Here is a 13,770-nt window from a genome sequence, read left to right as displayed (position 1 = left end):
CATTACTCCAGGCTAAGTTTTTACTTTTAATTTTTTGTTGAGGCAAGGTCTCTTTTTGTTGCTCGGGCTAAGAATTTTCACATACTTTTAGTCGAAGTGTGTATTAGCCCATTCTTACACTGCTATAAAGAAATATATGAGACCAGGTAATTTATAAAGAAAAGAGGCTTCATCGGCTCACGGTTCTGCAGGCTTTACAAAAAGCATGGAAATATCTGCTTCTAGGGGGGCCTCAAGGAGCTTTTACTCATCACGGAGGGCAAAGGGGGAGCAGGTGTCTTACATGGCAGGAGCAGGAGGAAGAAAGAGAGAGGGAGGTGCCGCACACTTTTAAACAACCAGATCCCATGAGAATTCACTATTGTGACAACAGCACCAAAGGGGGATTGGTGCTACACAATTAGAGACCGCCCCTTCCCCCCACCCCCGATCCAATCATCTCCCACCAGGCCCTGCCTTCAGCCCTGGGGATTGCATTTCAACATGAGATTTGTGTGGGGACACAGATCCAAACCATATCAGAATGTAATGGTACAAACACTCTGGCAAAGTTTGGCAGTTTCCTATAAAGCTAGACATGGGCTGAGTGCGGTGGCTCATGCTGTAATCCTAACATATGGAGAGGCTGAGGTGGGAGAATCGCTTGAGGCCAGTTCAAGACCAGCCTGGGCAACACAGGGAGACCCCATCTCTACAAAAAATTTAAAAATTAGCCAGACATGGTGGTGCAAGCCTGAAGTCCCAGCTACTCAGGAGGCTGAGGTAGGAAGACTGGTTGAAGCCAGGAGTTCAAGGCTGCAGTGAGCCACGATTGCACGACCACACTCTAGCCTACGTGACAGAACAAGACCCTGTCTCTAAGAATAAATAAATTAAATTAACAAATAAATAAAAAGCTAGACATGCGCTTTCCATATGACCTAGCAATTCTAATCTTAGAGCAAGGACAATACATGCTTACGCAAAGCCTTGCATGTGTATGTTCACAGTGGTTATTCACACTGCCAAAAAATGAAAAGAACGCAAATGTCCTATCAAATGAACATATTGCAGTATTTCCTAAAATGGAATACTACTCAACGATAAAAAGAAACAGGCTACACTTTGGGAAGCTGAGGTGGGCAGATCACTTGAGGTCAGGAGTTCAAGACCCACCTGGCCAAGATGGTGAAACCCCGTCTCTACCAAAAATGCAAAAACTAGCTGGGCGTGGTGGTACATGTCTGTAATCCCAGCTACTCAGGAGGTTGAGGCATGAGAATCGCTTGAACCCGGGAGGCAGAGGCTGCAGTGAGCCGAGATTGTGACACTGTACTCCAGCCTGGGCAATACAGTGAAACTCTGTCTTAAAAAAAAAAAAGGAACAGACTACTGTCATGTGCACCATAATGACATTTTATACTATGGTGGTCCCATAAGATTATAATGGAGTGGAAAAATTCCTATCACGGAGTGACATCATAGCCGCCATAACTCAATTTTTTAAAAAATTAATTTAGTGTTGCCTAAGTGTTCAATGTTTATAAAGCCTACAGTAGTGTGCAGTAATGTACTAGGCCTTCACATTCACTCATGACTCATTCACTGACTCACCCAGAGATACTGCCAGTACGCAGGCTCCATTCATGAGACGCGTCCTATACAAGTGCACTATTTTTGGTCTTGTAAACTGTATTTTGACGGTCCCTCTTCTATGTTCAGATTTGAGATACAAATACATTGTGTTATAATTGCCTGTTCATCACAGTAACATGCTGCACAGGTTTGGATTCTAGGAACAACAGGCTTGACTATATAGCCTAGGTGCATAATAGGCTGTAACATCTAGGTTTGTGTGGGTCCACTCTATGATGTTCATACAACAATGAAATTGTCTAATGACACATTTCTCAGTATCCCCATCATTAAGGGACACATGACCATTCATGTAACAACATAAGTAAACCTCCAAAACATTATGCTACATAGAAGAAGCCAGACCTGTGGTTCCTCAACTGTGCACAAAATCACCCCAGGGCTCCCAGTGAACTCACAGACATGCCACTGAATATTTTAACTTTTTGAGGGAAACAGCCATAATTGTGGGACACCATGTAAGCCACTTTTAATGAGTTACCTGGATCTAATGGAACTGGTAGGTATCCCTTTTAACTTTCAACACCATGAAAAAATTATGGATTCTAAAGGTGCTATGAACCAAGCAAGTTTGGAAACCTCTAAACCAGACACAAAAAAGTACATACTAAATGACTGAATGTTTATGAAGTTCTCTAAGAGGCAAACCTAATTCACATGGACAGAAAGCAGATGAGTGGCCGTTCAAGGGTGAGCATTAGGGGAGCAAAGGTACATTTGGGATAATGGAAATGCTCCCTATCTTGATTGGGAGTGAATGCATGTCAAAACCCATAGAATCTATCATACACTTAAAATAATAGGTGCGTTTTTACTGTATATAAAGTATACCTTAATAAAGTGTATTTAGAAATAAAATACTGCAAGAAAAGTTTAAAACACACATCCCTAAAAAATATCCTATCCCATGGGTCTTGAGCATCTTTCTAGATGGTGGGCATCCCGGAGCAGAATTAGGAGATGCCTACCATGCAGCCACCATCACAGTGACTACAAGATATCACAGCTCACACTCAGGAAACATATGTTCACTAATTCCCTGATTTTCCTCACGAGGAAGAGGTTTCCACAAGGAAATGAAAATTGAAACTAAATTCCAAACTTGCTATATAATAATCTTTTATGAGAACAATTTTTTCAACAACTTAATTGTCAGCACTTATTAATATTTATAAAGCTTTCCTCTCTCACTCCCTCAGGATTCTTGCCACTGAATATGGTTTCAAATTAAAATTTTAAAAGATCCTTTACTGGGTAAGAGTATTTGGGACCCCAATTATACTACATAGAAGACTCAATATTCAGACCCACTTCTCATGTATGGAAATGAAACTTTTCATGGCCTCTTGTGATTATTTAGAACAAAATTTGGCAAAAGAGGGCCTGCTGCCTGTTCTTGTAAATAAAGTTTTATTGGAACTTAATCACAGCCAGTCATTTACATATTATCTATGATTGCTTTCCAAGATGGTGCAATTCTGATAATCAGTGCTACTACAGTGGCACAGGTAGGTGGTTGCCAGACAGACTATGGCCTGCAAAGCGAGAAATAATTACCATCTAGCCCTTCACCGAAAAAGTTTCTATAATATATCTGTTGACCTAAAACAACATGCTGAACCATGCAAGACAGACAGGAAAGAAAAGGAGAAAATCAAACACCTCAATGATGTTATTTCTTTTTAAAACACAACTGAACAATTACATAAAGGCTGTGTATGCGGGAAAAGTATACTGTTTCAAATGCAAATTTCAGGCAAGGCTGTTGCTTCTGACAAAATAATAGTTTGAATAGCCTCAGGTTTTGGGTGGTGTCCCACTCAAAAAGTCTGCTTCCGTGAGTTGTAATTATCAATGGCTCTTGGCTTCTTAGAAAAAGCACCCAGCTTTCCTTTTTGTTTTGTTTTCTTTTTTAGAGACAGAGTCTTGTTCTGTTGCCCAGGCTGGAGTGCAATGGCATTATCAGAACTCACTGCAGCCTCGAACTTCTGGGCTCAAGTGATCCTCCTGCCTCAGCCTCCCAAGAAGCTGGGGACTAGATGGGTCTACCACCACACTCAGCCCATATTGTTTTTTCTGTGGAGGCAGGGTCTTGCTATGCTGCCCAGGTTAGTCTCAAACCCCTGGCCTGAAGTGATCCTCCCTCCTCAGTCTCCCAAAGTGTTGGGATTAAATGCATGAGCCACCTCGTCCAGCCACTCGGTTTTTCCTTTTAAACACTTCCTGGCATCTCAATTCATCTCTATCCATGAACTCAAGGTTGGGGAGAACAAATGAAGTAGAGCTAAATAACTTTCTTTAGTTTCCTTTCTACTCACAGGGGTCTCAAAATTCTGATTCCCTTTCCCATCTGAATTTTGCCATTTTTTCTCTAAGTTAACTAACCTTACTTCTTTCCTTTTTGTTCCCCTGCAGTAACAGTCATCTTGCTGTTTATTTAAAATGACTCTTCAAAGACATATAAGCCTCATTCTGTCTTCTTAATGTCATGACCAAAACACAGTTTCACACAAAAAAGATTTTAAGCATTTTTGTAGAAGCTGAACTGGATCTGGACATGCAATGGGGGAACTTGTGACTCTGGCAAAACATAATAACTAGGCTCAGTGCCCACAAATATTTATTTAGCATTCTGAAATATGAACTATTCTAAATACGTAATTAGCAGCTAGATGTTCATACCACTGCAGTTCTGAAATGATGATACAAATGTTCTGCTGAGTTGAGCAAGATCTTTATATATTCTTAGAGCAGAAGAACAAAATAGTTATCCTTGCTGGGCTTTCAAGCCCAAAGATTTTAAAAAGCAATGCAGCAAAGGAGTTGAACAGATATTACTCCAAAGAAGAACATCCACTAAGTACATAAGAAGATGCTTGGCCGGGCGCGGTGGCTCACGCCTGTAATCCCAGCACTTTGGGAAGCCGAGGTGGGCGGATCACTTGAGATCAGGAGTTCGAAACCAGCCTGGCCAACATGGTGTAACCCCGTCTCTACTAAGTACTGACCCATGCAACAGCTCAAGAGTGAATGTCAAAAACATTACACTAAGTGAAAAGGTCAGAAAAAGACTATCTGTTAGGATTTCTATGAAACTCTAGACAAGGCAAATCTAATCTATAGTGATAAAAAGCCCATCAGTGGTTGCCTGAGGCTGCCACGAGGGAGGCCTGGCTGGGAAGAGGCAGGAAGGAACCCCAGGACTGAGGAGAAGGGTCTATATTCTTGATTGTGATGGTAGGTATCTAAATCTGTCACAACTCACCCAAACGTACAGTTAAAATGGTACGTTTTATTGTATGCAAACTATACATCGTTAAAAAAATTTTACATTATCCTGCTGTGCTTTCATATAGAAAGATGAAAAGAAGCAAAGCTGCCCTTCTTCCCCCTATACCCCACATGCCCTAGTAAGCCTCACATAAAATTCCATATATCAGCTGGGCACAGTGGCTCATGCCTGTAATCCCAGCACTTTGAGAGGCCGAGGCAGGCAGATCACCTGAGGTCAGGAGTTCGAGACCAGCCTGGCCAACATGGCAAAACCCTGTCTCTACTGAAAATACAAAAATTATCTGGGCATGGAGGTGGGTGCCTGTAATTCCAGCTATTCGGGAGGCTGAGGCAGGAGAATCAGTTGAACCTGGGAGGCGGAGGTTGCAGTGAGTCGAGATTGCACCACTGCACTCCAGCCTGCGCAACAGGGCAAGACCCTACCTTAAAAAATAAAATAAAATTCGACGTATCTTCAACCTTCTCTTCTCCCTTCCTGAGTACCAGTTATTTTCATAGTTTAAAGGACTTTCTCTGCTCTAACATGATGACAACTAAGCAAAGGGATGTACCATTTTATAATACACACAGGGTCTCTTCGTTCCACTCTACACATGTGAAAGACTTTAACTCAAGTACAAGTTACTACTCAGAAAGACAAATGCTATTAAGAAATGAGAATAATATTGACAAACTAGACCCCTAAAATTTATGAGAACAATAAACGCATTTCCTGCAGGAACTATCTATTCTGGACATTACTTAATATTATAATTCCACCTCTTAAGAAAATTAAACCTGGGGAGGAGAGAATTTAAAAAAAAAAGGGGACTACGAAAGACTTGATGCAAAAACTGACTGAGAAAGAGAAAAATAAAGTTATTTTTCTTCTCAACAGTATGCAAAGGCTCTAATTTCTCCACATCTTAATCCAACATATGTAATGTAAAGACATTATTTGTCTTTTTGCGAAGAAAATGTGCTAGCTATATAAAAACCTGTCAAACTGTAAAGTGTTATATATTTGAAAGCTATCCTCATTAAAGAGCCAGACTGTCCCTTTAACCAGACGGTCTCTTTAACAAATATCACAGAAAGAAAGAACGCTGGGCTGGAAATGAGATATCCTAGTTCTGGTCCCAAATCTACCAATTATGAATTTAGTGACTGTGGGTAAGTAACCACTTGCCTTAACCCTCCATTTCTTATGTCCACCAATCAATCCATGCCTTCCTCATCTCATAAGCTTGCTCTGCAGATCTGATGATGGCATATAAACAAATGGAAAATCACCAAGCCGCTCTCAATAAAAGAGAGCAGTATTATTAATTCTCAGTATTATTTATTCCTGAGTCTGGCTGAAATAATGTAATATATTATTGATTACATATATCAATGGAACACCATCATGATATCCTTGTAACACAAGCCCAAAGAGTAACAATCACCGGGCTGAATCCAGCTGTTTCTAAGAAACAATATCTCATTTCATTTAGTATTACAGTGGAAGATCCAGAACCTACCATGCCTGGACTGTCTCAGACGAGTATTTCCAGAGCTTTGATAATAAGTCAAGATAAACACAATAATTGGAGGAAAAAGAACAAAAAAATTGATACAGACTCACTAGTATTTGAATGCATTCTCTTAATTCTGGTAAATGGAGATATATATATACACATAGACACATACATACATATATATATAAAAAATACATATACACACACATGTATTTTTACAGTGTAACTCAGTGTTTCTAAAGAATTGTTATCCATCAAAAGATATATCCAAGCACCTAATGTTCCAACCCCACTGCCATTACCTCATTATTTGGAAGACTCCAGGGACACAACAAAATGTTCATTACTGGCCGGGCGCAGTGGCTCACACCTGTAATCTCAGCACTTTGGGAGGCCGAGGCAGGTGGATCACTTGAGGTCAGGAATTTGAGACCAGCCTGGCCAACATGGCAAAACCCTGTGTCTACTAAAAATATAAAAATTAGCCGGGTATCGTAGCACATACCTGTGGTCCCAGCTACTCAGGTGGCTGAGGCATGAGAATCACTTGAACCCAGGAGACGGAGGTTGCAGTGAGCCAAGATTGTGCCACAGCCCTCTAGCCTGAGCAACAGAGCAAGACTCCATCTCAACACACACACCAAAAAAAAAAAAAAAAAAAAAGGTTCATTACCATCTGGAACATCTTGTTCAAATCTCAAGGACGTGGCAGCCATGACGGTGCTGGTCATTCATGGACCCTACCCAGTGATGACATATCATCAAACTCGGCACACTGTACACAAGAGCAAAATATCCTTCAACTGTTCCGAAGGCACAGTCTTCTAAGATGGATGATCACTTCTTCAACATTCCTTTAGGAACAAGTCTGCTAGTTCGATGCCGTTGGTTCTTAGAATCCCTGTCCCCCTAAATCTCACACCTCACTACGCTTCTAATCTAATTCTATGTACCCGGATGCCTAACTTAGTGATTTGCCTTCCCTTGTGTGATAAATATGCTCCTAAAAAGATGGTGTAGAAGGTACCACTTTATAAAGTACTACAGGATTCCTGCTTCTAAATATCTTATAAATCTTTTTGTAAAATGATACACTTCTTACACAAAAGTATATTCTCATATTGGATTTGTTTTAAACAAGGCACAAAAACTTCGACATTGTATGTAAAACTATAAGCCCCATCACATGTAATATTTTAAATGTCTTCATTTAACCTTAAATAAGTAAAAAATAATAAAATGTAGGGCAATTACCAAGTGCCTTAATAAAGGTCAAGCTAAATATGTGATATCTTCTTCACATATTCTTTAACATATTCTTAATGTGCTAAAAATACTGATGGCAGGCTGTACTTCAAGACTTCTTTTTGGATCGGCCATGGTGGCTCACACCTGTAATCCCAGCACTTTGGGAGGCCGAGGCGGGAGGATCACCTGAGGTCAGGAGTTTAAGACTAGCCTGGCCAACACAGTGAAACCCCATCTCTACTAAAAACACAAAAATGAGCTGGGCGTGGTGGCACATGCCTGTAATCCCAGCTACTCGGGAGGCTGAGGCAGGAGAATCGCTTAAACGCGGGAGGCGGAGTGAGCCGGAATGAGCCACTGCACTCCAGCCTGGGCGACAGATCAAGACTCCGTCTCAAAAAAAAAAAAAAAAAAAAAAAAAAAGACTTCTTTTTGTTGTTTGCTGGGAATGGAGCCACCACGTGCATAACACTCACTCCCCTCAAGCAAACATGCTGAATGTAAGAGGCCTTGGGAGCTGGCAATCGCTTGGTCAGCCAGTCGAGTAGAGGACTTTTCTTTCAAACATGGCAATGGTAAGGCCAAAAGGGAGTTAAGTAGCTCCTTCCAGGCTGCAGAGAGACTGACCAGGAATAAGAAGGCAGCCCCTGGTTCTACCCTTCACTGCTCCACGAAGCCTTCCTGACCCCACGTACGCCACACCCCACTGGTGCGAGCGTTTGGGTTGAACCAGACAAAAAGACTTGATCTTCCTGCTCGTATCCCAGAATAAACCACCCTTATGTTGCTTCATAATTTTAGGAAATGTGCCATCCTACTCTGGCAACCCTATGTGAGATTTTCTGCATTTAAAGAAAGAGGGATGTGTGTTCTGCATTAGCTCCAGAAATAAAAACCCCTACTCAGTCTCAGCAAGGCATGCAGTTAAAAATAATCAGGGCCGGTTTCTCTATGGTGAAAGAATGAAACGGAGAGACAGGCAATGTGGGAGGCTGAGTGCCAACAAGGCTGTGCCTTTAAAATCATCTAAGTAACCAGACTGCCTGCTGCAGGTTTTCAAGGCAAGTCCTGAAAGCAGCAGCACAACCCACCCTACCTTATTCCGGAGAGACTGTAACTTTACATGTCTGATTTTCTTTCTTTTTTTTTTTTTTTTCTTGAAATGGAATTTCGCTCTGTTGCCCAGGCTGGAGTACAGTGGCGCAATCTCGACTCACTGCAACCTCCGCCTCCCGGGTTCAAGCGACTCTCCTGCCTCAGCCTCCCAAGTAGCTGGGATTACAGGTACCCACCACCATGTCCAGCTAATCTTTGTATTTTTAGTAGAGACGGGGTTTCACCATGTTGGCCGGGCTGATCTTGAACTCCTGACTTCAGGTGATCCATCCACCTCAGCCTCCCAAAGTGCTGGCATTATAATAGGCGTGAGCCACCATGCCTGACCCCACATCTGATTTTGAATGCTAATACTTCCTCAGTACACAGTAACTCTCAACATCAAAGTGACGCAGGAGGCACGTGTAAATCGCACTAGAAGCCTCGTCCATACAGCCTTGCTATCAAGTGTGGTCTGCACCAGCAGCACTGGCATCACCCAGGAGCTGGTAAGGAAAGGAGAACCTCAGCCCCTGCCCCAATCTCTGGACTCAGCATCATTCATTTTGAGCGAGGTGCCCAGGTGATTGGACAGCACATTAAAGCTGGAGAAGCAACATCCTAATCCTGGTAACCCATGTACCATCACGGAGAAATCCCAGACGCTGCCTCCTCTTCCTTCCCACCTGATGCTGCAGGACACATGGACGGATGCTCACAGAGCTCCCTGTGATCTCTTCAGTTTCTCATTTGGGACTTGGCAATTTGCATTTACAAATTAGCATGGTTTGAATTAATAGGAAAACAAAAGGGTAGTATCTGGTTTAGCATCTAAGAAAGCAAAAGAGGGTCAGGCGCTGTGACTCACACCTGTAATCCCAACATTCTGGGAGGCTTAGGTGAGCAAATCACTTGAGGCCAGGAGTTCGAGACCAGCCTAGGCAACATAGCAAGACCCCCATCTCTACAAAAAATTTAAAAACTCGCAGATATGGTGTTGTGCACCTTTAGTCCCAGCTACTCAGGAGGCTGAAGCAGGAGGATGGATTGAGCCCAGGAGGTCAAGGCCATAGCAAGTGGTGATCACGCCACTGTACTCCAGCCTGGGCGAAAGAGTGGGACTCCATCTCAAAAATAAATAAATAAATAAAAAGAAAGTGAGAGAGAAAGCAGGGAGCGGGGTCTATCTGGGAGAGAGAAAGAAGAAAGTGAAAGGCGAGCGGGTCCAGTGTAGAAGAAGCAGGTCAGAAGAGAGGGCAGAGGCTCACTTCTCCCCACACTTCACCCCGCACCTGCTCCCATAAACACCAGCAAACTCATCCCTATCTAACAGGCTGGAAAGAAAGGAGTCGCATTTCTCTTAAACCTAACTTTTCCGCTAAGGTCCAAAAATGGAAAGGTAGAAATTGAAGAATTAATTGCCTCTGTTTTATCATTAACCAAAGCAGAATTACCTGCCTAAAGAGGACAAAATATAAAAAAAATAGCAGAATCCTATTTTATAAGTGATTGTGGGATCAATTTCAGTAATTAACAATCCACTGTTCTCTGGGAGTCCACCCACATGGGTGTCATGCTGAAAGGCATGGAGACACAGATTCTAATCCTTTGGAAAAGAATGACAGGTGGAGAAGAAAGAACTCTGAAGTCAGCAAGCCCAGAATGTACTGTAAGCCCTTCTACTACTAACCTAGCAGGGAAACTGTGGGCAGTTTCTCAGGCTCAACTTTGTCATCCAAAGAAACGGGAAAAAATCAGTCAACGTTGTCTCCAAAGGTCCTTCCATATGAGCCCTAAAAACTGTATGATTCTAAGTCACAATCATTGTCTCAATATTACTACTTCTCTTTAAAATGGGAAAAATGACCCACAGATAGTCTCACCAGATGCAGGCTTCAACTGTGTCATTTGCTCATTTCAGGAAATAGTCCAGACTTCTTCAAAACATGCCTCTATTCACACTTAGCCAGTCTTGTTGACAAAAATACAAATATGCCTAGGCGTATACACAGCACACCTGTCATTGTCTAATGTGAGCCTGACTCTTGCACCAGCTTCTTATCTGAAAAGATCTAAAAACGACACAACTGGCGTGCTCTAATTCTGCAGAGGCAGGGCTGGCTTCTGTCCACCTTCTCCGGCATAAACCACCTTCTGGGAGGCTCCTGCAAGGTAAGCTCTCCGCTTCAGATGCCTCCTTCTCAGACAATCTCCTTCTCAGACAATCTCCCATGCACCACCCATCACTCTCTATCCCCTGATCCTTTCTTACATCTCCTCAAAGCTTAAATTATACATTGGCATATTGGATTACTGACGGTTCCTCTTCCCCAACTTGATTTTCAACTCCTAGAGAGAAGGGGTGTTACCTGGCACTACTACTACATCAAAACAGTGTCTGGCACAGAGGCCATAACCACTGGCCAAATAAGCAAATTTAAGTTCTAATACTCGTCAGTGAGGTTGTTGCTGTATTTTTAAAAAGAAGGCCCAAAACTATCAGCATGACAAAGCAATCCTAGGATGAAGATATCAACAAGAGCAACAAAAAAAGAAGAAAAAAAGAACTCACTTTTGTTGGAGTAAGAGGAAAACTAAGACGACCTATAAAATGGATTAAGATCCAACTACCCTCAGTATTCTGAATGCACATGTGTTTTTTCCCTTTAGAGTTAGGAACAGAAATTTAAACTGGCCCTCTGTCATTCATATGCAAAGAGGGTAAAATCAAATGGATTTTAAACTGGCCCTGTCATTCATATGCAAAGAGGGTAAAATCAAATGGATTTTTTACGTTCTGCTTCAACTGCCATTCCTTTTCAGATTTAATCAGCTAAACAAATAATGGTAGTTTTCTAGGTTAGTTCATATAAAAGTCAGAAACAGTCCTATGAACACTTAAAAACTTTTTTAAAAAGGTGCTTTCATCGTCAATACCAACATTGGCAAGATTACAATTGATGTATCTGTGAAGCAGCAGAAAATCATATTCCTTTTTAGTAATATTAGCATATCACAGAGCACATCAGGTAGTGAAACCCAAGCCTGGGTATACACTTATCTAGAGGGAGACCCAGGAACAGAAGATTGTGAGTGGCATCTGTGAGGCTGCCGAAACAGGTTCTCAATAAGACACTCAGAGTTTCATTAAATGGCCTTTGACAAGACCCTCCTGCTGGGGGGGCTCATGGCAGGCTCCTGGGAATGCTTCTTCCTCAGTGGTCTTTTCTAGTCTTTATCCTGAATTTTCCTTTCTTTGACTTAATATTTCCCTATCTTAAGCCTAGTGTTATACTCTGAGATTTAACAAAAGCACACTTATCCCTACAGAAAAGCATAGAGAAGACTTAATGAGCCAATAATAGCTTTTCATAACAACCACACTAAAAAACTAAACAGGTCCCACACCCAATTTTAATTTTCCCCACAAAATCTGCTCCTCTTCCTAGCTTTCCCAGTTCAATAAACAGCAACTCTATCTTTCTGGTTGCGAGGCCAAAAACCTTTGTCTTTACCTCTTTCTCTCATAACCCAGAATAAATCCATAAACAACCCCTTCAGCTTGATCCTCCAAACAGATCTAGAAATGGGCACAGTGGCTCATGCCTGTATTCCCAGCACTTTGGGAGGCCAAGGCAGGCGGATCACTTGAGGTCAGGAGGTTGAGACCAGCCTGGACAACATGGCAAAACCCTGTCTCTACTAAAAGTACAAAAATTTGCTGGACATGGTGGCATGCATCTGTAATCCCAGCTACTCAGGAGGGTGAGGCAGGAGAATCGCTCGAACCTGGGAGGTGGAGGCTGCAGTGAGCCCCGATCAGGCCACTGCATTCCAACCCAACTGACAGAGCGAGACTATGTCTCAAAATAAAAGAGGGGGGTGGGGAGGAGGAGGAGAATGAGAAGGAGGAGAAGGAGGAGGAGGGGAAGGAGGGGGAAGAGGAGGGGAAGGAGGGGGAAGAGAAGGGGAAGGAAGGGAAGCAGGAGAAGAAGGAGGAGGAGGAGGGAAAGAAGGGGAGGCAGGAGGGGAAGGAGAAGGGGAAGGAGAAGGGAAAGGGGAAGGAGGAGGACGAGGATGACAACGAGGAGAAGGAGGAGGAGGAGAAGAAAATGACCACTAGTCACCAGCTCCACTGCTACTATGCAAGTCCAAGGTACCAGTGTTCCTTGCCCGAACTATTGCTGAAGTCTCCTGCTTTACCTGGCTGCCTTCACCCTCACCTGTTCACCACACACTCTCCAGGATCTTTCAAAACCAGTTCATTTAAGACGTTCTCAGCTCAAAGTTCCCAACCCTCACAGGATCTCCCTCTGCTGCTGGCACCTCTCTGATCTCTTTTCTCCTTCTCCCCCTGCTTGCAGCCTTCCTGTCGTGCCTCAAACAAACCAAGAACACAGCTGTCTCTGGGCCTCTGCACTTGTTCTCCCTTCCTCAAATGCTCTTCCCTCACATACCAAGATTGCTCATTCCCTTATTTCATTCATGGTTCTGCTCAATTATCCCTCGCAGACAGGTTTTCCTTGGCTGCTTTATCTAAAATAGCACCCACCCACCCCGCCCATCATTCTGTCTCTCATCACAAGTATGAAAAACCCATAAAAACAACGACTTTGCACAGTGTCTACGATGACCTTTGATACGCTGCATTCAACAAATGCTTGCAGAGTGAAGGAATAAACTTATTATGCATCTACTATATGCTAGACACAATAAATATTTGTTGAATGGATGAATAAATGAATGAGTGAATTCCAACACCCCTCCTCTAAACACACTCAGCAAATCAACTGTTAGATTTCAGAGGAATCACCAAAATGAGGCTAATATCAATGAGATTTTTTTTTAATTGGCAGGAAGAATGGAGACACAGGTACTTGTATATACCGACTAGTTAGAAATATCTTTTTTTTTTTCTTTTGAGAGACAGAGTTTCGCTCTTGTCACCCAGGCTGGAGTGCAAAGGCTTGATCTCGGCTCACTGCAACCTCCACCTCCC

The 13,770-nt window shown here is 42.6% G+C and overlaps 1 protein-coding gene across 6 annotated transcripts in view; it reads right to left on the bottom strand.

Annotated features, from left to right (window-relative positions):
* Positions 1-13,770, bottom strand: part of MFHAS1 (multifunctional ROCO family signaling regulator 1) — a 108,352-nt gene that overhangs the window by 48,400 nt on the left and 46,182 nt on the right. Inside the window, exon 2 of one of the 6 annotated variants that reach the window (XM_077943022.1) lies at positions 402-464. The exons of the other annotated variants lie outside the window; for them this stretch is intronic. Within the exon in view, the coding sequence (XP_077799148.1) occupies positions 436-464 (29 nt within the window). The 3' untranslated portion in view covers positions 402-435. Of the gene's footprint in view, positions 1-401; positions 465-13,770 lie in introns of those variants that run through there. 6 annotated transcript variants of the gene reach the window in all.

Source organism: Macaca mulatta, chromosome 8 (genome assembly GCF_049350105.2).
Source record: "Macaca mulatta isolate MMU2019108-1 chromosome 8, T2T-MMU8v2.0, whole genome shotgun sequence".
In the NCBI taxonomy this organism is placed as follows: Eukaryota; Metazoa; Chordata; class Mammalia; order Primates; family Cercopithecidae; genus Macaca; species Macaca mulatta.
This window is presented reverse-complemented; position numbering and strand designations above follow the sequence as displayed.